The sequence below is a fragment of the Procambarus clarkii genome, chromosome 31 (assembly GCF_040958095.1).
Source record: "Procambarus clarkii isolate CNS0578487 chromosome 31, FALCON_Pclarkii_2.0, whole genome shotgun sequence".
Lineage (NCBI taxonomy): Eukaryota > Metazoa > Arthropoda > Malacostraca > Decapoda > Cambaridae > Procambarus > Procambarus clarkii.
The window spans coordinates 20,671,518-20,697,759 of NC_091180.1; the positions used below are offsets into that span (position 1 = coordinate 20,671,518).

At 41.7% G+C, this 26,242-nt stretch overlaps 1 protein-coding gene across 1 annotated transcript in view; it reads right to left on the minus strand.

Annotated features, from left to right (window-relative positions):
* Nucleotides 1–24,836, minus strand: part of LOC123758766 (NPC intracellular cholesterol transporter 1) — a 107,867-nt gene extending 83,031 nt beyond the window's left edge. The window contains exon 1 of the mRNA XM_045743430.2: nucleotides 24,531–24,836. Within this exon, the coding sequence (XP_045599386.1) occupies nucleotides 24,531–24,629 (99 nt within the window). The 5' untranslated portion in view covers nucleotides 24,630–24,836. The remainder of the gene's footprint in view (nucleotides 1–24,530) is intronic.
* Between the last annotated feature and the right edge of the window lie 1,406 nt (nucleotides 24,837–26,242).

The window sequence follows — 26,242 nt, forward strand, 5'->3', positions numbered from 1 at the left end:
CCCGATAACCTCAACCACCATCTCTAAACACCAAATTAATTCCCTCATTCTCTAAGCCAGACAATTAATTCAAGCTGTTTAATCAGACCAACGCGGTCACCCACAATTACACATTCCTGGAGCCAAATGGGAATTTACAGCGCAAGTCTTTCTTTTTTTACCTATCAATCCCCCCTTCATTCTGGTTCATTTACACTCTGCAATTCTCTCGCTAGACTAGACATTATTCCAGAGAACGAGGCCGTGGAAATTGATAGCTTCTATCCATTCCGGATCGGGGTGAATGTCCCCGATTCTTTGCGGGGTGGAGGGGGGGTTGGGGGGGGTTGGGGGGGAGGGGGTAATGTTTATGCGCTACGGCTGATCAAGGCATGCAAGGACAGGCGCCTTTCGCACACTTTACCCTCCACCATCAACAAATTCCATCTCGATGAATAAATAGAAAGCATGAAAGAAATAACAAAGAAGGGAGGGTGTATAGACAGATGAGGGGAAAGAAATCGATACATAATTAATGGGTCTCCATTATATTCAAACCGTACGAGAAAGTTTGTGACCCAAGACAATGAAGTTTGTGATCTCAAGACAATCGACTTGAGAATGGTTCAAGACGGACCGAAACGTCGTCGTCCCTTTACCTCCTAGTGTGTGGTCTGGTCAACATACTTTAGCCACGTTATTGTGACTCGTCGCCTGCATTAGTATTAAGAGGAACTGGTTCCAGACCAGCATACAGAAATAGCGCCGCATGAAACCAGTGAGCATGGCAGGATGTGCAAAATAGCCCCGGTGAAGAGCAGAGGTGCAATAGGTACGCTGAGAGACAACCACCAAGGGGCCCCAAGACCTTTCACAACACACACTACTCTATTCTACACATAAGGGACATAAACTAAACAACCTTACACCACACACAGAAATCCACTAACGTGATGCATCAATGAACAAATCCACAAGGGCAGTGACGAGGATTAGAACCTATATTGCCGGAACAACCGTGGACATTTTCAAGAGGAAACTAGATTTATTCCTCCAAGGAGTGCCGGACCAACCGGGCTGTGGTGGGTATGTGGGCCTGCGGGCCGCTCCAAGCAACAGCCTGGTGGACCAAACTCTCACAAGTCAAGCCTGGCCTCGGGCCGGGCTTGGGGAGTAGAACAACTCCCAGAACCCCATCAACCAGGTATCAACCAACGTCCGTCTAAACCTAAGGCAGCGTCTGGGATGATCTCGGACGTAGGTTCGAATCCTCGTCACGGCTCTTGCGGATTTGTTCTTTAACTAAACAACCTCTCGCGGTGTTCCGCATTGATAAAACACCTCCTAAAGTATACCTGATTAACCAGGCTGTGATTCATATAACGCCGTTGCGTCCAACAAGCCTGGTTCACCAGACAACGAAGCAAGAGGCCTGGTCAGAGACCGGGCCTGAGTAGGACGTTGATCCCCGGAACTAACAGGAGGTTGTCAACAGGTAGAGGACTAACCAGTAAGGCATACAATACTTTAGTCTGTTATCCTGTGGCCAGAATATGAGGCTCCACAGGCCACACTCAGCTTCCTGGTGGATAAATGAGTATACTCAGGGATGAGTATAGGTATAGGATGAGCTAATATAGGATCAGCTAACGGGATGAGTATAGGGTGAACAAACTATCACTCATAGTTCCACTACAGGGTCCACTAAAAACATTACCGCACACTGGATATTGGTTATTAAGTGCAAAGTTATAAACATTTTGTGCAGTTAGCCCAAGGTTGTGTTTTCTGGCTTTGTTCACAATTATGTATGAACAATATACTTGGGTTAAACATTTTAAGAGGTCCGCTTCGGACGCTAAGGAGTGAGTGAAGCACTTAAGAACAACGTAATCAACCTAGTCACGTGTAACCCTACACACAGTATCACAATAACGTGATGCATCAAATAAACAAAATCTTGTTCGATTAAGGCAGCGTCTGGGATGTCCTTGGACGTAGGTTCGAATCCTCGTCACGGCCCTTGTGGATTTATTCACGTGTAAAACATTTCGCTACTAAATAGGGTTTAAACATTACTGTATGGAAATTTAATTTGAGCCCTTTGCTATGTATGACTCTGTTGGGGTAGTAGAAGAACAGCTAGAAGAGCATAAAAAATAGAATTTAAGGAATTCAAGTAAGTTGTTGTTTAAGATTCGCTACATGAAACAAAAAGTTCCAAGTAGCACGGGCTATGGTGAGCCCGAATAAGGGTTGTCGGCCACCAGATGAGCACTGCTGGGGTCATGGGAGACGAACCAGGCACACCAGACTAACCCTTACCTACACTTTCACTTTGCCATATATGATGACTTATCTTCTTGTATCTGCCCCCCCCTCCCCCCTCCCTCCCTGCACCTTCCTTTCCTCCGTCTACCCTTAATCCAGCAGTCTTCTCCCTGCTCTGCTCTGAGATCGTAAGATACCATTCACACAGACACAGCAGTAAAGACTTTGCGGCATCTCTTAAGTTACTGATATTGCCCACGGGTTGGGTATGGGGTTCATAATAATGAAATAACACTTCTTTTTCGATGTCCACCTGGGAGTTTTACAGCTGCTACGGGCTGCTCCCTGGGGATGAGTAACAAAGAGGAGGCCTGGTCGAGGACCGGGCCGCGGGGACGCTAAGCCCTGAAATCATCTCAAGATTACCCCCCCCCCCTTCTTCAACCTTTAACCTTCTCAAAGTAACGTTGATATAACAAGCTGAATTCACTATTTAGGTCTAAGTAAGCATTATTTTTACCAAGTGTTGAAAATCATCAGCTTTATAATTCGTGTTTTTGCCTTATGGTACTAAGGACCTACACGCCTTAGTTAATTACAAGGAACTACCAAGTACAACCCCACCTTCTCTCAGGTGCGCCATCATCCACACTATCACTTAAACTGACCTACTAAGAAAAACTGTGGGAGATGCGCCTTAACACACTTGAGAGAAGGAATTGAAACACATGATGATAACATTTAAGATTATCACGATAAGCGGATGAAATATTGCAAATGAAGACAAAATGCGTTTATGGAAACAAATAGAAAAGGGTTAGCGGTAGTAGTAGTAGTTGATTAATATAACCCGATACATAATCATGGAATGTAATAGGAAGTGATGTGGTGGAGGCTGACTCCTATACATAGTTTCATATACTGTATAGATATGATAGAGCCCTGTAAGCTCAGTAATCTGTGTACCAGTTGATTGATAGTCGAGAGGCGGGACCAAAGAGTCAAAGCTCAACCCCCGCAAGCACAATTAGGCGAGTACAATCATAGAAGCAGATATGATAAAAGGAAGGTCGAGTTGCTGCATTACAGGAGCGACAGTTATACAGGTGGAGCCCAGGAGCTAACACAGGCCTGCATAAAGCCCTCGAGCACGTGTTTACATCAACAACCTGGCAGGAATAGGTATGGAGTCACCCTGAGTGTGACATGGCCAAAACGCTATCACACTATCACTTAATCACGTCAAAGATCAAAAGCAACACCATCAGACTGAGTCTCCACATGTACATATCACCACCCCCCCCCCCTCATACACACACACACACACACACACGCACGCACACACACAGTCCACCCCCCCCCCCTCTCCCCACAGGAAATAGCCTAATCTTCAATAGATATAGGTAGGGACAGCCCAAACACCTACCAGATAAGTCCCATGAATTGTGAGGAGATAATAAAGGAATTTATACCTCACATCACTGAGAAAAGAAACATGTTAGACATGATCACGACACATAAAATACTCAGGGGAAGGCAACGTAAACGAAGACGGTAGATGAGACATGGGTTTATACACCAACACGTGAACACATGTGGAAGCTGAAACCACCGAAAGAGCCACAGGAATAATAATAAGAAAAGCATAATGTGAGGCGGTAGTAAAGAACAGGCAAGAACATGGGGGAAGATGGAGGAGTCCGTCTCCATACACGGCATCAATAGTAGAATATCACAACCAAAACACATCGGGAACTTTTAAGCCTGGAAACTAGCTGAAGATTACAAGGGTACGAAACCCAAAATCAGCCAAGACATGTTGACCAGACAACACACACTAGAAGGTGAAGGGAAGACGACGTTTCGTCCCGTCCTGGACCATTCTCAAGTCGATCGACTTGAGAATGGTCCAGGACTGACCGAAATGTCGTCGTCCCTTCACCTTCTATTGTGTGTGTGTGGTCTAGTCAACATACTTCAGCCACGTTATTGTGGCTCATCACCTGCAGCCAAGACATGCAGACCTGAACGAGTGTACGCCCCCCCCCAACCACTAAGTTATAACCTGGTCCGGACAAACATAACATCACAAACACCAGCAGTAAGTCAACAAACTGGCGCCGGCACAATATTTTCCTGCTGAAACACTGCCAACAAAAACACGGCCGCAGAGAGAACAATGAAGAGACACTGACACACGTCGCCTCCAAACTGCTTACGTCAGTGTTCTTTATATATCATTTATATATCATGGACATATAAATCGTAGCCTAAGAGAATAAGGATTAGACAAGCTACATTTATAACCTAATAACGCTCAATTACAATTAGTTATGCAACAATCCCAGGACTGACAATCAGTTACAACAAATCATTCGACTAGATGAAACCTCCGTTGTCTAGTATGGCTCTGCATTCAATTTCTCAACTCTGAATTCAGTGAAGATTGGCAATATTCAGCCAGACTAATGCAACAATATTTTAAAAGTAACACGGGAATGATTTTGTAGAATTATTGTACCAATTTACATAACACGAAAACAATTGAAAAAATAAGACTGGTCTTTGATGAAGCACGTGATGTAATTACACACACAAATCACAATAGCGTGATGCATCAATGAACAAATCCACAAGGGCCATGACGAGGATTCGAACCTACGTCCGAGATCATCCCAGACCCTGATCATGATTCCCAGATCAACCATGTCGTAGCTCAGTCGATTAAGGCAGCGTCTGGGATGATTTCGGACGTAGGTTCGAATCCTCGTCACGGCCCTTGTGGATTTGTTCACGTGGTGTAATCATCCAAAAAGAGAGCCCTATAGTATGTAACTGGTCTAGGATGATCCCGGAACATCTTAATAGCCGCCGTTCATATATAAACTGAAAATTAATACAATAGGCCTAGTCCAATAGACCTAGGGAGCTGGTCGGCCGAGCGGACAGCACACTGGACTTGTGATCCTGTGGTCCCGGGTTCGATCCCGGGCGCCAGCAAGAAACGATGGGCAGAGTTTCTTTCACCCTATGTCCCTGTTACCTAGCAGTAAATAGGTACCTGGGAGTTAGACAGCTGCTTCGGGCAGCTTTCTGGTGATTGTGTGTGAAAATTAGGTTTAAGGTCTTGCCCGAAACGCTATACGTGTAGGTGGCTGTACAATAATGTACCAACTCTTGCAGGCGATGAGTCACAATAACGTGGCTGAAGTATGTTTACCAATCCACACACTAGAAAATGAAGGGACGACGACGTTTCGGTCCAGTCCTGGACCATTCTCAAGTCGACTTGTGAGAATGGTCACAATCGACTCGAGAATGGTCCAGGACGGAACGAAACGTCGTCGTCTCTTCATTTTCTAGTGTGTGGATTGGTATACCAACTCTTGTATATACAAATAAATAAAAAATAAATAAATAAATGCTGGTGTCGAGGACCTCTCCCACAACGACAGCTCCGCACTCGCTAAGACAGGACAATGGGGGGAAAATATGATCAACTTTTTACTGGAGTTTTCATAAGCTTCTCCACCGCCACCCCAAGATCTAAACAATAATAAAAAAAAATCAATTCTGGAATGATCAACTGGACTATAATTTTCTACCGGCATACACGGAAGACAGAAGAGCTAGGAGAGACATGATCACCACATACAAAACTCTCAGATGAATTGACAGGGTGGATAAAGAAACTATTTAGTTTAGGTAGAACACGGGGGCTCATTTAGAGCTCATTTTAGTAGTTGGAAACTAGTAAAATGAGCCAAAGAGACATTAGAAAGATTTTTTTTACGTGTCAGGGTAAATAACAAATATATTGCACTAGGAAATTATGTGGTGGAGGCAGACTGCATGCACAGTTTAAAACGAAGATATGATATAAGCTCAATAACCTGTGCAACAGTTTATTGACGGTCGAGAGGCTGGACCAAAGAGCCAAAGCTCAACCCACCCAAGCACAACTAGGCGAGTAAAGACATCTAGCAGTTTGGATTCTATTTAAAATCCCGTAATTCTGTGAAAATATACAAATAAATCTTTTTACTGCGTAAAGTTTACAAGTAAAAATGTGAAATGTCATTGTGTCAACACCACCCTAAGTGGACCAGGCACCGTTTGGTCTACTTCTAAGGTAACATACAATTCCTACACAATACTTCTACAAAATCAATAAAGTTTGACCTGTATGTATGTATGTATATATATATATATATATATATATATATATATATATATATATATATATATATATATATATATATATATATATATATATATATATATATATGTATATCTTAAGACACTTTACTCGGGTCATGGACTTCCACAGTTGTATCTAAAGACAACATATCCAAACACACACACAAACAGTGCGTTCATCCATATTTGTAATGTATACAAAAAAAAAAAAACATTTGGCGATTATTTCGATATCGCAGAACGAGGTTGAATAAATTTAACGCACTAAACAAACTTTACACAAGCCACATCTGACGTATCTGACAGCAACATGATCCATTTCCATAACTGCACCTGTGTACACCTCTGCTTCACCTTGCCAAATGTGTATGAAAGAGGCAACCACGACTCTTCACATACAAGCAAATACAATGGCGAGCAATGACTCGGGGCCTCTCTGGCACTGCTACTTGTATCGCATCAGACCATCCTGGTTGGCACTGCCACAGGCACTCTCTCTCAGACCATCTGTGATTATTATATATCTGGGCTCATCGTCCAAGGTCGCCAACCGTGTTTACGGAGCAGCTCGTGCTACAAGCACTACAATCACCTCATCAGTATCTTATGAGTATTTGTTCTGATACAATCATAATAACACAAATTAAAGACTGTTTTGTGGAGGCTTATTAGAGATTTGTGTGTGTTTTTTAGCAGCATTTTGTGTTCTCTCCCAGATACGCTTGTAAGGTCGAGCTTTAGCTCCCTAGCCTCGCTTTTCCACCTACTGATCAATTAATACAATGACCTTCAGCCCTAGTAGTCGTCGGCGATTTATTTAGTTTTTAAGTTATTTAATTAGTTTGTTTTTTATTTATTTAAATTTGTCTAATTTTAATTTGTTCGATTCTGTAAAGCAGATGGACAGTCATTATATAGACTGATAAAGCTTCCCGGGAACACCATCACTTTACCTGTGGGCCGCTCCAAGCAACAGCCTGGTGGACCAAACTCTCACAAGTCAAGCCTGGCCTCGGGCCGGGCTTGGGGAGTAGAAGAACTCCCAGAACCCCATCAACCAGGTATCAACCAGGTAACACTTTATTAAGCATACTTAATCTAGCGCGAGAGGACTGGAGGAGATATGATCACTGTCACAACGTACATATCGAGATGTTCACATGAGGTAGACTGTCAGTCTGCTCCACAGCAGGGAGGGAGGGAGCCGGTCGGCCGAGCGGACAGCACGCTGGACTTGTGGGTCTGTGGTCCTGGGTTCGATCCCAGGCGCCGGCGAGAAACAATGGGCAGTTTCTTTCACCCTATGCCCCTGTTACCTAGCAGTAAAATAGGTACCTGGGTGTTAGTCAGCTGTCACGGGCTGCTTCCCGGGGGTGGAGGCCTGGTCGAGGACCGGGCCGCGGGGACACTAAAAAGCCCCGAAATCATCTCGAGAATCATCTCAAGATAACCACAGGTGAAGCAAGAACATAAACCAATCAGAACAAAACAAATTATTTGTATTCAGTACATGTAGAAGCTGTGGCATGAACCATTATCAGGGGTTAGGGAATCTACCTGTATTTATAGCTTTAAGAAAAGACACGATAAAGCATTACAAAAATCATTGCAGTTACTGGACTAGTTACCTGATGGCCAGCCGGCGGAGCCCAAGAACTAGATTACAACATTCTCCTCCCCCTCTCTCAATCACGTAAACAATTAAGCACATCTGTTAAACAACTGTTTAAAACGATAAAGAGAGAAAAACGACGACCACCGAAAACGACTAATAAATAGCGAGATAATAGTTAGAAATAACCTGAATGATAAGCCAGAAAACCAATCGAGAGAAATGGAAGTATTTATTTAACGTGAGCGTAGCGAATAGGTGGACAGTAATGAGGGAGGAGGTGGTAGTGGAGCACACCATTCATAACTGCAGGGGCAGACAGGCCAACAGTTCTGTGGTGAGTGCTTAATAACCACTGGTACTGTATGTGCTGGAACATCTCCAATCAGGTCTATGGAAGGCACAAGAAAATTTAAATAAAATTGCTGGTTATCATTGTAATTGTTGTAAATGCAGGGCCACATCTGTGGTAGGAAAAAACAGGCTGGAGGGAAGCGAGAGTATGGCAGTTGCACCAGATAAGACAGCTACAAGTCGGGGCACAAGAGCTGTAACTCACTAGCAAAAACACAAGAAGCTAAGTATGCGTGCATATTAATTCGATTCCCTAGAAGAGGCTCCTAAACATCCTACTTAGTACAATGAAACCCAAAAGAGAATCGGGGATCAATTTACCCAGTTGCTGAGACAGCAGAAAAGACGCCTCCCTATCCTAGTAAAAAAAAAAAAAACCTACACCATACTTGTATTTATAAGTGATAACGATATGTAAACAAGTTAATGTTCATGCCTTGCCACACGTCAACCATGAAGCAGTGCCTGCGTTACCATACGCCAAGAGGACACTATTCATAATAACTCGCCTGTGCTCCTCCAAGCGTAACACCAGATATGGTTCGCTTGCATTACTATTGTAACAGCATTAACCATATATCTAGTTTCAAATAGTTTGTAAACAAACCAACAGAACATGGTTTAAAACACACACACACTAGGCTAAGAATATTAAACAAAATATTCACTTTTTGTTCTAAGGTTCCTGTGCGTGACTCCCATGCTTGCAAAACATATGGTGGAGAAACACGAACGTTGGACGATCAAGGAGGTTGAGGACGTCCCAAGGGACAGCCGAACCAGACCTTACCAACACGCACCACCCATTGACGCCACCCACTGTCTAGTCGACCCCACCGACCCACTCCTCGAACTCGCCTACCCATTTATCGACCCCCACCCACCCACAACAGCAGACCCCGTCTTGCATGACAAACCCATATACCGTGCTCCGCATTTCCGAAGACATTAACTATTTTTCTTTTATGTCGGACCTAAAAGCAAAATTAGAGGTCATTGTGAGGGAGGAAGATTGTGGAGATTATCGCTTAACAATGTATGCAACATTTGTGAATGACACACGCCCGCAATCATGGAAACTAAACCGACTTGACATTATGCAAATCCGAAATAATGTGCAGACTAACAATTAATAAATTCATCTTAAACTGCAAGAATAAAAACAAAGATAACTGAACAGTTTATGCAAGCCTCGCATCATTAAACAGAACAAAACTAATTGTTTTGCTAACCTTCCTGCTCATTTTATAAGGAAACATTCAATCCAACGTATATAATAGAAACTTATCAACGTGGCCCAATAAGGGCTCAATATGCCAGCGCTCTATCAAATTCTCCCTTGGCAATCGTAAAAACTTTACCCATTCCTACGTGGTATGTCAGAGGCGGTAAGTGTTAGTTAGCCAAGGCCAGGCACATTTTACTACTTTACAGCTGCCATATGTAACCAATCTACTGATTATTAAAGCCTTAACATTTACAAATGCCCAACTTATTTTCCATGTGCAATTTCATTATTTTCTCGTGGTATTATTGTGAGATTTGTACTTGGTTCCAATTACAACACTCTCCATCTCATCAGTTAGAAATGGTTACAATTATTATGAAATTTTTAATATCAATTATAACTAACAACCACTGGAGTGAAGAAGAAACGCTTGGTTGCATTTCATAAAACTAAATGAAGCCTCAACTCCTCAAATTAGGCCTACATCTACCCGGAGAGGAATAACTTTCTGCCGTACTGAAGAACCTTCAGAAAGCTGCTGTCTCACTTTTGTATCAGTAATAATCACGGAACAAATACACCTATATATAATTTAATAATCATAATGACAGAAAGGGGATAATAAACTAAAATTACGGAATTATTATTAAAATAACAAAGTCATGAGACAACCACCACACGAAATTATAACAAACAATCAGATTCATAAAACTGGCTTACTACGATGAGGCTTTACAAACAAGATGACGTATCTCAACACCCCCACAACATCTCAAGCCATCCATTCTCTTACACTGGTCGTAAGATCTTTAAATAAAAAGTGCTGAAAATTTACTCTAGCGTTCAGGAAAAGCTTCCTGTGGTTACACTATATATTACAAGAGCTCAAGTATCAGGCTAAGTGCTGAGCAAGCCTCATCCAGTTACCCCCTCCGTGTTCAGACGCGGCGTTGGCAAGGTTCTAAAAACTAAGAGAACATGTTTAGTAGGTTCTAAAAACTAAGAGGAATAAGATCTAAATTTGAAAAAATAAATATTTTACGGCATTCTCAAGACACCAACATACAAGAGGTATACATGAGGTATGTGTACCTCCATAATAAAAGGAACACCACATTCCCTACTTGGGTTACCCTAATACTATAGGCTGACTACACGACGTAGAACACTGAACTAAGGGTTCAGTGAGGTTGTAAGGTTCAGTTCAGTAAGGCTTGAACGAGGTTGCAAGTTGCAAACTTTTTATGGCTTGTGGTATTCATGAATTGTTTTTATTTATTATGCATCCAGTGTATGTCGTGGTGGGAATCCACCCAAGGTTTACCGGCCCAGCTGTCCTCTTGGCACCCACACACGAGGGCAGGTCCCACTCCACCAGCCAGGCAGAAACAAAATTTAACGAGGGAGGGAGCTGGTTGGCTAGCTGGCTGAACACACACAAGACTAAAGAGCTGACGAGAACTGACACAGAAAGGTCAAAGGTCATCATCCACGTGACACACACAAGACGCACTAACATATAAACATGTCACCAGATAACTAGGATGAGATACGAGTTCGATAATAGTTCATTGGTACACGTGCCAATGTGGATTTAAGGTGTTTACATACGTATTGATTGGTGCCGCCGGAGGCGGCAAGTATATTGTGTAGTATTGCCTTGTAAAATTCATGTATATATGATTTATATTGTATTTTATTAAAGATAAAAAAAAGTTTATTGTGCACCCTATGCTCATCCTGTGAGCGGTAGCGCAAGAAAGGATTACAGATGGCACAAAAGGTCTTTATCAGACCTCAACGGACATTATTACACTAACAATTAGATATATCCTATATACCTTATAATTATACTGTCAGCTAGTAAGGGCCCGGTCCCCGATCAAGGCCTCCCTGTTGGTCGTCTGGTCAACCAGGCTGTTGGACGCAGCTGCTCGCAGCTTGAAGTTATCCGTGAAGTTGTAACACCATAATACACACTGCGTTGAACCATATTATAATACCATTATAATAATGGTATTATAATACCATTATTATAATTATTTCAACTTTATGGGGCTTCATATTACTGAATCACTTAGTCATATATTACAGGCTGTTTATTATATTTGGCCTCAATTTCAGCAATTGCTGGGTCCACTTCACCAATGTCCTCATCTTTTATAATAGTTCCTCGTGCTTTTGCAACAATTCTGTCGTCAGGGACGCATTCAAAACATCCGGAACGTGACCTCTTGACGTGAGAGAATTGTGCATCATTATAAAATACAGCCAATTACCAACTTCCTTATTTCTACCTCCTCCGCTGCTTTATATATAGAAATGGCTTTAAATCGCCTCACTTGTGTCGCGAGATCAAACGCCTCCATGTTTACATCCTTCCATAACAAACGTCAAAGCAGACGCTCTATAAATACACTGCACAAACACAAGATCTCAGCAAACACCACCACAACTTCTCCCTTTTCCTTTCCCGTCTCTTTAACAAATGTCCACACGCATCTTCCAAGGACTTGAAGTCACACATAACCCCATATGTCGTCTAAAGTCACAGATAGAGTCATAAGTCTAAAGTCACATATAGTACTATCAAGTAATGTTTGCTCTCTAAAACATCGCCACGCCCCTGCACCATCCCCCCACCCCCTAATCTTGGGGGGAGGGGGTCAACTTCAAGTGGTGTGTGCCAGCACCCTCAAGGTCACTCCACCATCTATATGCCTGCTGCTGGTTACAACCATTGAAAAAAAACAGCACGAAAACAAAAATAAACTTAGAAAAACCACCTACACGAGGCCACAACCATATACAAAAACCACCACCCACAAAATCGTCTCACAAAACCCACAAAAGTTGAATTTACATGCTTTAAAACCTCTCACACACACACAGTTGATTGACAGTTGAGAGGCGGGCCGAAAGAGCAGAGCTCAACCCCGCAAGCACAACTAGGTGAATACACACACACACACACACACACACACACACACACACACACACAGTTGGATGAAGTCATGGGTGACAGGCACATGTGTGTGTGTGTGTGTGTGTGTGTGTGTGTGTGTGTGTGTGTGTGTGTGTGTGTGTGTGTGTGTATGTGTGTGTGTATGTGTGTGTGTGTGTGTGTGTGTGTGTGTGTGTGTGTGTGTGTGTGTGTGTGTGTGTATGTGTGTGTGTATGTGTGTGTGTGTGTGTATGTGTGTGTGTGTGTGTGTGTGTGTGTGTGTGTGTGTGTGTGTGTGTGTGTGTGTGTGTGTGTGTGTGTGTGTGTGTATGTGTGTGTGTATGTGTGTGTGTGTGTGTGTGTGTGTGTGTGTGTATGTGTGTGTGTGTGTGTGTGTGTGTGTGTGTGTGTGTGTGTGTGTGTGTGTGTGTGTGTGTGTGTGTGTGTGTGTGTGTGTGTGTGTGTGTGTGCGCGCGCGCGCCATGTTCCCAGTATCAAGAGATGGTGCGTACAGTATTACCTACCACCATTGCCTGACAAGATACTCTTGAACACCCTTCTCTGGTTACTAAAACACACCATCCTCGCACTACCTCAAGGCCGTCTTCCCGGGAGGCAGAGATGAGTTTTCTACCACGTTAAAGTCCAAGGATAGCGTACAGCCATCCATACACTTAAGTCATCTTACGTAACACCTATTTTATTTAGCACTACCTAAAATTCAAACCTAACTTCCAGTACTAACCGATTGTTTAAACTAATTCCTAAGAGCATAAGAGCTAGGCCTACAGGCCCATGAGAGGCAGGTCTCATTCATATACATGTGTTTGTATACATTGTCAATGTATTACTTCATAACGCTCCTCGCCAGCTTGTTCCACTCGTCTATGATTGCTGCCCTACCAAATATTTACCTATATAATTGTATAATCTAAATGTGTCTAATTTGAATTAGACATTTAGATTACTGCCCTAAACGCTGTGTGTGTGAGTTGCTTTGCAAGAATGTAATGATCATACACCAATTTTATGTACTCTCACACCCCAATGTACCTTCTTTTATATAAATAAAATAAATAAAATAAAAAAATAAAATAAATACGTCTAAAGGTTCAGTCTCGCCTACGCTTTATGGTTTCATTGTTTTGTTTACATCCTATTTGGGAAAATTGTCAATTTTCATACATTTAATCCATTATTAATTAATAAATTAATCCATTATTAATTAATTTTTCTATGCCTATGATTTTACACGATATAGCCGAATACACTAAATGCATTTTTTAATAAACAATTTGGCAAAAGAATTTGAGTTTTTAACTCAAAACTCAAGTCCAAGAACCCCATCTTTTCCAGGCGGCATGTCAAGAACCTCCCCCCTTCCTTTCCAGGGGGGGAGGTGTTACGATATATCGTATCGTGTTATTTCATCGCATAAAGGCACGATTATTTAAGTCATACGTTCATTATTACAGGAAGAACGAGGTTAACAACCATGGAGGTCGTTAACTGTCAGCACGGTATGGCTCGTCCGGTGGCGGGAATTTGTTAGCCAATCAGAACCACCGGGCGAGGTAACGTGTGCTGGCCAGAGCATGTGGAAAGACAGACATCTACTCCCCTCCATTGAGTCAACAGGCTGTCGTCGCGTTTGGATGTGTGACCAACGGACCGAACTGTTAGTGTGCTCCACCCTCACGAAGGAAGAGGACCTCGAGGCACGGTCGACGTTCTTGAAAGTTATGGAAGATAACAGCTTAGAGATTTAGAGGTCGGCGTGGAGGTAACGCGCCGATTTTCCGAATAGTGGTCCAAAATTACGGACAAGTGAATTTATAAGTGAAAAGAACAATCGGATGAGAGACGACCATTTCGTGGTCGTAGTGTGTGTGTGTGTGTGTGTCTCTCTCTCTCTCTCTCTATATATATATATATATATATATATATATAAACTGTACTTGTGTACAATGCACACATATATATATATATACATGTAATATATTGTATATAAGGTGATTAGAGATATATCCATGATGAAGTTTTATACCATCTTATTTTCTTGTCCTTTGTCAGACCTCAGCACAAAGTGTGTCGCACCTGACAATAGGTCCGGCTGAGGCTGACACCTGTTCAGATTCATGTACCCCGTTGTAGTACAACGAAGCATAGGATAAACATTCAGAATAAACCTAAATTAAATGTGTTGGGTTGTCAACAGTTCGATCCCAACAGAGGTCAAGCACCTCCCCCCCCCCTCCCTTCCTTCCTTCCTTTCCAGGGGGGCAGGTCAAGAACCTCCCCCCCCCCCTCCCTTCCTTCCTTTCCAGGGGGGCAGGTCAAGAACCTCCCCCCCTCCCTTTCCAGGGGGCAAGTCAAGAACCTCCCCTCCCTTCCTTCCTTTCCAGGGGGCAGGTCAAGAACCTTTCCCTCCCTCCCTTTCCAGGGGGCAGGTTAAGAACCTCCCCCCCCCTACTTTCCAGGCAACAACAAGAACCCTATTACTTTCCAGGCCCTGGTCAAGAACTCGACTACTCTCTAGGCGACAATTCAAGACCTTTAACAGAAGAAACGTTTCTGGGTCACTTCCTCCCTGGCGAGCCATATCTCGGCACCATCCACGGCACCAACATTTCTGGACCTGCTCCTGCGCCAACCATGCTGGCAAGAAAAAAAAATCCAGGGCAGATATGTGTGGGTCACTTCCTACGTCGAGTCTATTCACAATATCAAGAAAATTCTGAACTGGCTTCACAGCTGCTTCATGGCTGCTTCTTTGGGGGTGGAGGCCTTGGTCGAGGACCGGGCCGCGGGGACACTAAGCCCCGAAATCATTAAGATAACCTCAAGATAGCCTATGACCGGAAAACTTCCACTAATGATGTATTCGGAGAAGGATGACAAGTCAGGAAACAAAGTATACGAGAGGGAAATGATACAAAGGATTTCAACAAAGCTATTGTTGATAATATGTATATCATAAAGGCCCACCTACATTATATTACATAAAATATCTAGCCCCCAGGGGCCAGATTCACGAAGCAGTTACGCAAGCACTTAAGAACCTGTACATCTTTTCTCAATCTTTGACGGCTTTGTTTACAATTATTAAACATTTAATGAGCTCCAAAGCACCAGGAGGCTGTTTATAACAACAACAGTTGACTGGGAAGTTTGTAAACTGTTTAATAAATGTAACCAAAGCCGTCAAAGATTGAGGAAAGATGTACACGTTCGTAAGTATTTGCGTAACTGCTTCGTGAATCTGGCCCCAGGTGTTCAGGTTCGTTAAAAAAAAATAACGAAGTACAGTATTGACATTGCTAAAATCCGAAGTGAAAGGGATTTGGAAGTCATTAGTAGGAATCTAATGATAAAACAATGTACAGGTGAAAGCAATAACAACAGACTACTAAGATTTATCAAGACATTGATAAATCGTAGCCAGAAATAAAGGTTGCAAAGACATGGCTACGCTATCTTCACCTTTTTTGCCGTGTCCAACAGCCTGGTTGACCAGACAACTAACCGAGAGGCCTGGGCGGAGACCGAGCCGCGTGGCTGTTGATCCGCGGAAGCTACACAAGGTAGACACAAGGTACTCCATGCAGCTTGCCTCGGAGAGTTGGGCAAGGTTAGCCCCTCTGGACAGATATTCTATTTTACAAACAGAAATGACCATACGCAAAGATTGTTAAAGGCCATCTCCCCATAAGATGCAACTTAAAAGGAGATTAGTATAAGTATTGACCGTGTACACAGATGCGCCTTCCGCCAGCCCCTTTCCTAGCAACCTGCAACCCATCCTCCGAATTGACAGTACGTTTTAATACTAAGTGTAATAAGTGCATTTCCTGACTGTTATACATAGTACATAATTGCACTTATGGGGCTCTGTACATTTACCTCCCCATTTTTGGAGGACGGGCTGTAACCTGAGAGGCGGAGAACAATACAGAGCGCCAGTCACGACGACCCAGGCAGGACAATAGTCTGATAAAAGGAGACAATTGCGACAGGACTCCGACCCAACGCGCACACTCCTGTGTGCTTGGGGGAGGGGTAAGAATGGTGGGGGCGAGAGATTGTAAAGGGGGGGGGATATGGAATGAGGGGGGGGGGGAGGATTATGGGGAGTTGGAGGGCATGGGGTGTTGTGGGGTGTGAGGGAGGATGTAGAGGCGTGTTATGTAGGGGCTGCGCGTGTGGTGTGGGCGGAAGGGGGGGGTGTTTCTGTATGGGGGGTGATGGGGATATGTGGGCGGGAGGGGATGATGGGGATGTGTAGAGGGCGTGGGAAGGGTGTGGTGAGGAGGGGATGTTGTGGAGTGTGGTGAGGAGGGGATGTTGTGGAGTGTGGTGAGGAGGGGATGTTGTGGAGTGTGGTGAGGAGGGGATGTTGTGGAGTGTGGTGAAGAGGGGATGTTGTGGAGTGTGGTGAGGAGGGGATGTTGTGGAGTGTGGTGAGGAGGGGGGATGGAGTGGGGGTGTGCCACGATATGGGGGTTGGGTGGGGAGTGGTTTGGGGCTTACTATGGGGAGTGGGATATTTAAGCATATGGCCCTTCCTTTTAGTACCCAGCAGTTACAGCCTCGCTCCTGTGCCAGGTTAGGGGGGTAGAAATAGCCTAAGCTACTCTATCCCTTTGAGATGTATTTATTGCTTATCTCAATAAACATACTTGAACTTGAATGTGCCAGGGTAAGTCCACTACGGGCTCACCATAGCTCTGAAAGTTCAAAAGTGCTAATTTGAAATTTTTGTTTTCTGTCACACATTAGACTAAAGATAATTGTTACAGTCTGCTACGCTCACCCATTGTGTAGTTGATGGTAAGCGTGTCAGAGCAACACAATAGGTCCAGGAAGTGTAGCCTAAACCTCCAACTTTTCAGTTCACTTGCTGTATATAGTCGCAGGGAGCGACAAACTCACCACCTTGCTATCTCGCACATTTTGAGTACATATAAATTGATACAGTATTTGTATTCAGGCATTCTGATAGCGAACACTAAATCTATGAACTCGAGGCCAGGGAATTAGAGCATGGAAACCCACCCTTCAAGACTGTGTAGTGTAAATCCTGTCTATGGAAATCACGTATAACGTCAACAGCCTCACTCTTTGGCCTTGAATCATTCTTTCCTGTTGTAAACCACTTAAGGATTGTCGTTAATTGGTTTTCAGTTAAATTTGTTAATTATGGATTAATACCTATGCCGTGAGGGTACTAACAAACTTTGTCTACATAATGAGTCCAGAAACTAGATCTATACCAAGTCGATAAATTTACATTTATAGTCAACTAGTTACATACAAGTTTATATTTACTTGTAATCACTTCAGTTGGCGACGGTAGAAAGGTTAGACAAGCATATGGACCACCGTAAATGTAAGCAAACTCTGAATACCTGGAGGAGATATAGTTGACGTGTACAATGATAACCCGACACCATTACCAAGAGAACTTCTCACTCAGAATTGAATTACTCCACGTACCCCATCACTCCATATACATGTGCCTATCAATGACAAACCAATAGGGGGGTTAAGCAAATAATTGTGTCATATACCGATACAATTCTTGCCATTTATCTTCCCCCCCAAATAATACCGATCAAGGACCTAAACGCAAGTTGCTAGCCTGTGCGTGCGTGTGAAGGTTACCCCAAGGCAACGCGTCTCTCAGAGCTAATGGTCAAACAAGCAATAACGCACTCTTCAGCATGCCCGAGTTTATATCCAGGTGATGACCACATCCGGCAAACACACACGGGTGCTGCTCAGTACACGAACCTCTCAAAAAAAGTTTCACATCCTCAATAACAGTTCCCAGCTGCGGTCAAACCCAGCAACACACGGACTGTTCTGTACTCAATTTCGTACATGCGATATACTGTACAATGCTTCATTGATAACATCTTTACGTTTGTTTACAAAACTATAATAAATTTTAAAAATATTCGACTTTAAGCGTCAGACGCAGTCGGACTTTAAAAACAGCCCACAATATAATTAAAAGGCTGATACTAAAAATATGCATTTTATATAACACAATTTCTTCACAGTTAAAGCATTAAACGACATTGTTTAACGAAACATTTGAGAACGATAACCCCCCCCCCCCCCAAGATAAAGGTAGACGTTTCCATTACCCTAAAAAAGCAAGTCCAGCCGACTTGCGCCATCCCTCTACAACTGTACTCTTGCCCTTCTATTGTCACCGGTCACTTGGGATGTTGCTACCCAGGCAGCTCACTACCTGCTCACCCCGAGAGAGGTACAGGGAGCCGCGGCAGACTGAGTGAGATCATTGTTGCCAGAACGGAAGGGGAAAATACTGTAGGTAGGAAAGAGGCGTTTAAGATATATTTTCATAATTAATATGGTCATTCATTGCGTCGAGGAACAAGGCAGCCAGTGTGTGTATATACGTGTTAGGCTTATGTCGAAGTGGGCACTGACTAAGAAGGATAATAAGCGATTAAAAAAAACAGAGAAAAAGTAGATTTATTCCTCCAAGGAGTGCCGGACCAACCGGGCTGTGGTGGGTATATGGGCCTGCGGGCCGCTCCAAGTAACAGCCTGGTGGACCAAACTCTCACAAGTCAGTAGGAGTAGAGTGGGGAGTAGAAGAATTCCCAGAACCCCATCAACCAGGTATCAACCAGGCCCACAACAGCAAGTATCTACAGAATCAGTCGTATTATTGCTATAGCCATGATGGTTAAAATATCATTCTTGCACGCGTCAACGCCTACGCATCGTTTTCTACGTGGCTCAGTACACTAATGTCTATCCCGATTATCAAACCACACAAGAAAAATGGAGGAACAACCACATTTCGGTCCGTCCTGGACCATTAACAATCGTGTGAGAGAAAAAGAGGAAGGTACAGGCAAATAAATACGGAGTGAGGCGAGGTGGAAATAAATAAAAAAAAAAGGTAAGAGTAAGATGAACCACCTATTGGCTGGCTTAATCTTCATCAATCAATCGGATAGATGAAAGGTAAGAATGGGGTGAAAGTAAGAATGATAGAAAAGGGAGTTAAAGGGGGTAAGTTTAAGTAAGATCACGTTTGTTAAAAAGGTTGGAATATTTATTCCAACCAACGCATCATGTTGTTGGTGTGTGGTGTGTGTAAGACGTAACACTTTTTTGTGTTCTTTTCGTCTACCATTCAGTGACAGTCCTTGTCTTCTTTCACTTGGAAGGAATACAAGGACAAGGATCTGGGATAGGACAGAAATCGAGCCCAACCACTTGAATAGTCGGGGAACGAACAACGACCTTGAAGAAACGAAGCCGTCGCTGTACCCACCAGTCAAAGTGGTGAGGGAAGCGTAGTCTGGTGTAAGAAGTGGAATCAGCGCAAGTGTCAGGCGACAAGCAGGGTGTGCCAACGGCAGGCGTCAAGAGGTAGACGAGCCCGTTCCGTTCGCCAGAAACGGCCAGCGGTGGCAAGAGACATCACGTGACATCCGACCACGCTCATTGGCCTGCCAACATCACGCCACGTGCTGCTGGCGTCAATAAAGGGACAATAGACGCGCTCTCAAGTGTTTCACCCAAATATTTCCTTTATAATGGACATTTTCCTCAAAACATTATTGTATCCCAGGCACGTTCATTTTTATCGCGTCAAACTATAAATAGTTCAGTTTTAATAACGGCGTGGAAATTGAAACGAGGGATTCAAATCTGGGTCTAGTCTCGGTTGTACAAAACCTTCACGTCTACCAGAGCCATGCATAGAATTCTAATTTTTTTTAGCATACTTTGGTACAGTTGCATTTATGCAGTTACCGTAGACTTATGTGAAGCGTTAGTGTGTTACTATAGCATCATACTAGACTAGCTGTGTGATGCTAAGATACCCCCGTCTCGCAAGATGGTTACTGTGCTTAGTCATACAGGAGCGTGCAATCAGTAGCTGGCACTTGCAAACTTTGCCTGCAGTATGAGGATACTTTGCATGGACACGAGAGTGAAGAAATTATAACGTTTTAGGAAACGCATACCGAGATGATGATGTTTTAGATTTAGCTACTCAGAACGAAGTGTCCATGTAGCACGGGCAACGGTGAGCTCGTAACATACCGAGAAGTTTACAGGGTCCAATGATGTAAAGTGAATGATCATTCCATGTATAAACTGCTCACAGTTTATACATGGAATACGCAAGGTTAGAATCGTCCTCTTGCAGTCATCTGCCTCTAGTAATGGTAACCCTATCTTAATCCTGGCAACCACCAAAGTCGTACTGTCTGGTAGACGTTTTGTTCTACCCATATATCTAGGTATCAAATCAATACTAAGCATAACTTTTTACACTGGTGTTTCAGGCCTTTAGGAGCTTGTAATTTCTTTATCAAACATGAATGTTATCAATAATCAATAAATTTGTGTACAGTATACCATATGTTAACTAATCTGACGTCCATAAACTTTTTCCCATTGTCTCCGTTGCTAATTTGGGTTCTTGGTTCTCATGTCCTCCCCTTTGTTCGTGTACCACCTATTCCAAATAATGTCCTTGTCTACCCTAGCAATTTTCCTGGGGAATGTGTATGTTGTAATCATACTGTATCTCCCTAAACTTTTCTGCCTAACAGTGATGTGGTTCAATCCCTTTAGTCTTTCCTTATACCTCATCCATCTAGAAACATGCGCATCATGTTGGTAACTAATTTCAAGAATGTAAAATTAAGTTGTAGGGGATAAAGGGGACCTAAATGACAACGATGTTAACCAAATAGTCACGTCTATTAACTCGCTTTTCAATTCTTCCTTGCGCAGAACAGCAAGTTAAATTCATACTAGACTAACTCATATACTTCAATTACAACAGTATCAAGACTGGCAGGAAGATGCACCATCTTTCCTGGCACCCAAGGATTGGAGTACGACCTAAATGTGTCTATAGTACACGGCTTGCACCCAAGTGGCAGGTAATGTCTGAGCAGGAATGCAAGATTACAAAAAAAAAAAAAAAAAAACAGTTGATATTCCTAAGACGAGTTTCAATTTGTTTTATAATACAAACTGTAGTTTGTAACTGCCCTTGTATTGGACAAATCTTTATATAAAAAAAATCGATAATGCTTTTAACAATCAGCTGACTGGCCTGACAACAATTGTGGTAAATTTAATGGAAGCATTGATAGCAACCTAGAATAAAAAAATCCGGTGAATATTTTAACAAAAATCAACACTGATTTACTTGTAGGCATTCTTGCCTTGAATTTTTAGTTTTATATTATACAAATGTTTCAAAACAGTAGATAGTGAGGTAACAAATATTTAATCTTGTCCATAACAAGGCTTTCGAAACTGTTTTATTTGATTAAATTTAATGTCTTTCTAAGTACTGTAAATAGACCAGCAGACCTATAATGTTATTCACAATTACACTTGTGAAAGATGTTGAACTAAGCTACCTACCTACCTACTACTAACAATGAACCTCTCTTCTTTACCCAGCAGACATATCTCCCAGTAGCGTTATCAAATACACCACTATCAACCAGCTCTACATGGTGACGTATCGTCGATTAGCACTTTAAACCAAAATGTATACGTTCTAAATAAAACAAATAAGACTATACTTGCATTATTACCAATGCTTCATATTCTACTAATGTTATTTTTCAATTGTATCTTGTCCTTATTAGGCCCAAAATAGATATGTAGTTAAATTTTTGGGACCGTATGACAGACACAGCCTAGCCTAAATGCTACTAACTGGCTGCACTGTAATATAACGTTGGTTGGAGAGTTCTAGTTCATGATCACAGCATTGAGATATTCGCAACTTTCACAATCTCCCATAGGAAGCTTTATCCCAACCTAATTCTGACATTACTGTCACATTGTCTGGAGTACTTTGTGCAACCCAATGTACAAGTAAGCCACCAGATGATGGTGCTTTCGTGCCACTGTGATATCTATAAAATCAAACATTTAATGTTTAGAACAACAGGTCTATAGTTTTAAAGAAACGAGATACATAGGTCTAGTTCAATTTCATCTGTAGATAAAGCATGCAACAAAGAAAATTAATAGTTTGAATATGATGATAAACCATATACATACATATAAATAAGAGCAAGCCTTTTATTCTAAGCACCAAGCAGATTATTTTGTTATAATTTTTACCAGTTTCTTAATCTTGCATATGAGGTTCTGAAGCGTCTGAAAAGCAGACAACTACAGAAAATTGCTCTTCTGGCGTTTTTAGTTTACTCCTAGCTTATAATTAGGCTATAGTATTGCCCAGTTAGTGAAGTTTAGCCTGACAAAAATTATACTACTGTACTGATGGTTCGATTGAGCCATCCATATAAAGATAATGCTCACATAACAAGATTCTGATAATGGTATGAAACATGTTGATAATGAATAACAAATACTGTATGCATTTCAAAAGAATGTTAAATTGTATAAGGTTGAAAACATGTTTACTCAATCAGCATAAGAAGTGTGGTGTTAAAAGTACTGTACTTGCTGGTCAATTGAAAGCACAAAATATACATCTGAGCAATTCTGGTGACCAGCAATGTCAGCATAGGCTGTAGGTGAGCAAGTTGAAGTGTTAGGATGTGTAAGGGTATTTTGAACCACATACTGTATGAGCTTTGATACACGATTGATGCCTTGCCAAAAGGTTTCACAATTCTTTGCACAACTGTTAGTTCCATTAAATAAAGCATTGAGAAATTTATTGAATCAGCTATTTTGTTTATTGTACACAGAGAACCAACAACCAAATCAATGTTTTCCTTTTTTTCTTGCTTAAATGGGTTGATATGAAACATTGTTTAGAATTCAATCAATGATAGCTTCAGTCCCTTAGGGTATATTAAACCATCTATGTTAATAAATTTCAGACATTTTTATACTTGTCATACCTCTTATCATAACTTCAATGCAGTTAACTGATCATTCTAAGTTTAATGTTTTAAAAGAATTTATGTAATCCTGAAGTATCTTTTTTGCATTAGCTGATATAAATTGTGGTATTAGGCCTTGGTTTTGTATTAATCATCACTTCCAAATAAAAACAATGACCAATACCCACATTCAGTTTATATAATATTTTGCCCTAACTTATACATTTACATTCTATAGTTTGAAGACGAGAACAGCATCAGTATGGAGGTAGAAAAAATAATAAATAATCGTGTGTGAACAGCATTGCATAATCTCAAATTAACAGGGAAGTTATGCACAGTACAGGACTGGCGCCCATGCATGGTACTATGATCAATCTAGTGGATTTCCTCAGCTTAGTTCCTTCAAGCTGGATCTTACTAGCCCTGTAGCCAACTACACACACACACACACACACACTTAAGATAATTGATAAAGTGCTCAAAAAACGAATATACCATAATATACACAAGCATTTATAAAGCATTTCCGAGTCCTACTGGTGTGGCAAAATAATAACTCTCGAACTCACATTGTCTACCAAGGTAAAGCCACCATTTCTTGGCAATTAAAGAACACCAAATTCATACGTGCTTGCCAACAACTGTATGACGAACACTACTTGAACAGCGACAGGAACATCTAACCAAAATTACAACATTTAAATGTCCCCCCCATTCCAAGCAACATTAGCAAGAGTCGATTTTAGACAGTCTAAACAAAGGCAAGGACAGAAGCGAACAACAGTATTTTATATACCCCCCCCCCACACACTGCTTGGTATTCCCAGATCTGGTGCAGCAACGTGGGAAAAGTGGGTCTATGTCAGGTGTGAAGGTTGAGGCCCCCAGCTTGTGAGCATCACCATGATAGGGACCTACCCTTGGCTCTCTCTCTCTCCTGCAGCCTCCAGGTGTCGCCATGAACCTCACGCCCCTGGTGGCCGGCGGGCCAGCAGCAGCAACAGCAGCTTCCTGAAATCATATATCGCCGTGATATAGCGTACTCACCGTGGAGAATGACGATAGCGCTAGGGACAGGAGGAAGAACAGTGCCGAACGCCCCCATCTTGCTGTTGGTTGATACCGGGACGGTGGGTCGGGTTCCATGATGAAACACCTGATTTTCTAGTACGTTTACGGAATTCAGCGTCCACAGAATGGTGTCTGATAACTATACACTACAGTACCCAAGTCCGTAACATCAGTTCTTGGTTAACAATTACTTCTCTTCCGCTAGAGCAAGCGTCAAAACACACAATGAAGCAGACACACCAACGTGCACCCTCTCTCAAAGGCAGCACGAGCACTACTGACTGCGCACGCGTCTTGACGTCACATAAACGTCATTGCTCACGCATGTCATTGCCACCTACCGATACTCCTTTCTCTTTCTCTATTTCCTAATATATCCAAATACACATATACATAGATATATCTGCTATATACTTAACTCATTTTACCCGAAACGGTTAGGATGTATATTCAATTTAGACTATAATATGAGAGGTAAGATAAAAGTTGTGGAATAGTAGAGTGGAGGCATCAGCGAGGGTGTGAAGTAATGACTCACGCAACACAGCGAGAAAAACAAATACACTAGCGATAAACTGCTGAACGGAATAACATAACACGGGTTTAATAATACTATTGGCATATATTATTTGCAATAGTCTGTAATGTACATATTTAAGTAATCTTAGAATGGCAAAAAATATATAAAATGTCTTTAAAAGTTGATTATATCAGCATGGTCACTGTCATATATGGAAACTATATAAAGTGATCATTTAATTTAACCTTAATATTTAAGTCGAAAACAGAACTAGAACATTTAGATAGAGTGAAAACGGTGCTCACAATACTAGAGAGAACGCTCCCTGCAGCGCTGCCGGACGCCATTTATTGTTGTAACCAAACTGTTAGGTTATCCCAGACTTGTAGTAATTGGTTCACAACAAATACAATACGCTGTGGGGGTAAAGAACATTTGATGTCCACTTCCTAAATCTATTTTTCATCTGTAAAGTTTCATCCACCTCACAGGATGGCTGTGAGATCCATAATTAACTATAATTAAGTTATTCTTGTTTAATTAGATGTTACAATGAGAGATGAGCCCATACTAGTGGCTGCCAGGTTTAGTGATGACCCACCGAGCTGGTCAAGGTGGCTGGCTGTAGACGCGCTTTGGCTGCTCCTTCAATTAACCTGCCGGGCTCAAAGGTCAGAGGTCGCCGGTTGCTGGCCTCCCGGAATCTGCGTCTCTTATAACCTTATAATGAAACCTACCATACAAACGACAACTCGCCTTATTAAAACATACATACATATATATATATATATATATATATATATATATATATATATATATATATATATATATATATATATATATATATATATATATATATATATATATATATATATATGTATATATATATATATGTATATATATATATGTATATATATGTATATATAAATGTATATATATATATGTATATGTATATATGTATATATATATATGTATATATATGTATATATATGTATATATATGTATATATATATGTATATATATATATATATATATATATATATATATATATATATGTATATATATATTCATATATATTCATATATTCATCATATATATTCATATATTCATCATATATATTCATATATTCATATATGTATATATATTTGTGAATCAAGATTCACAAAAT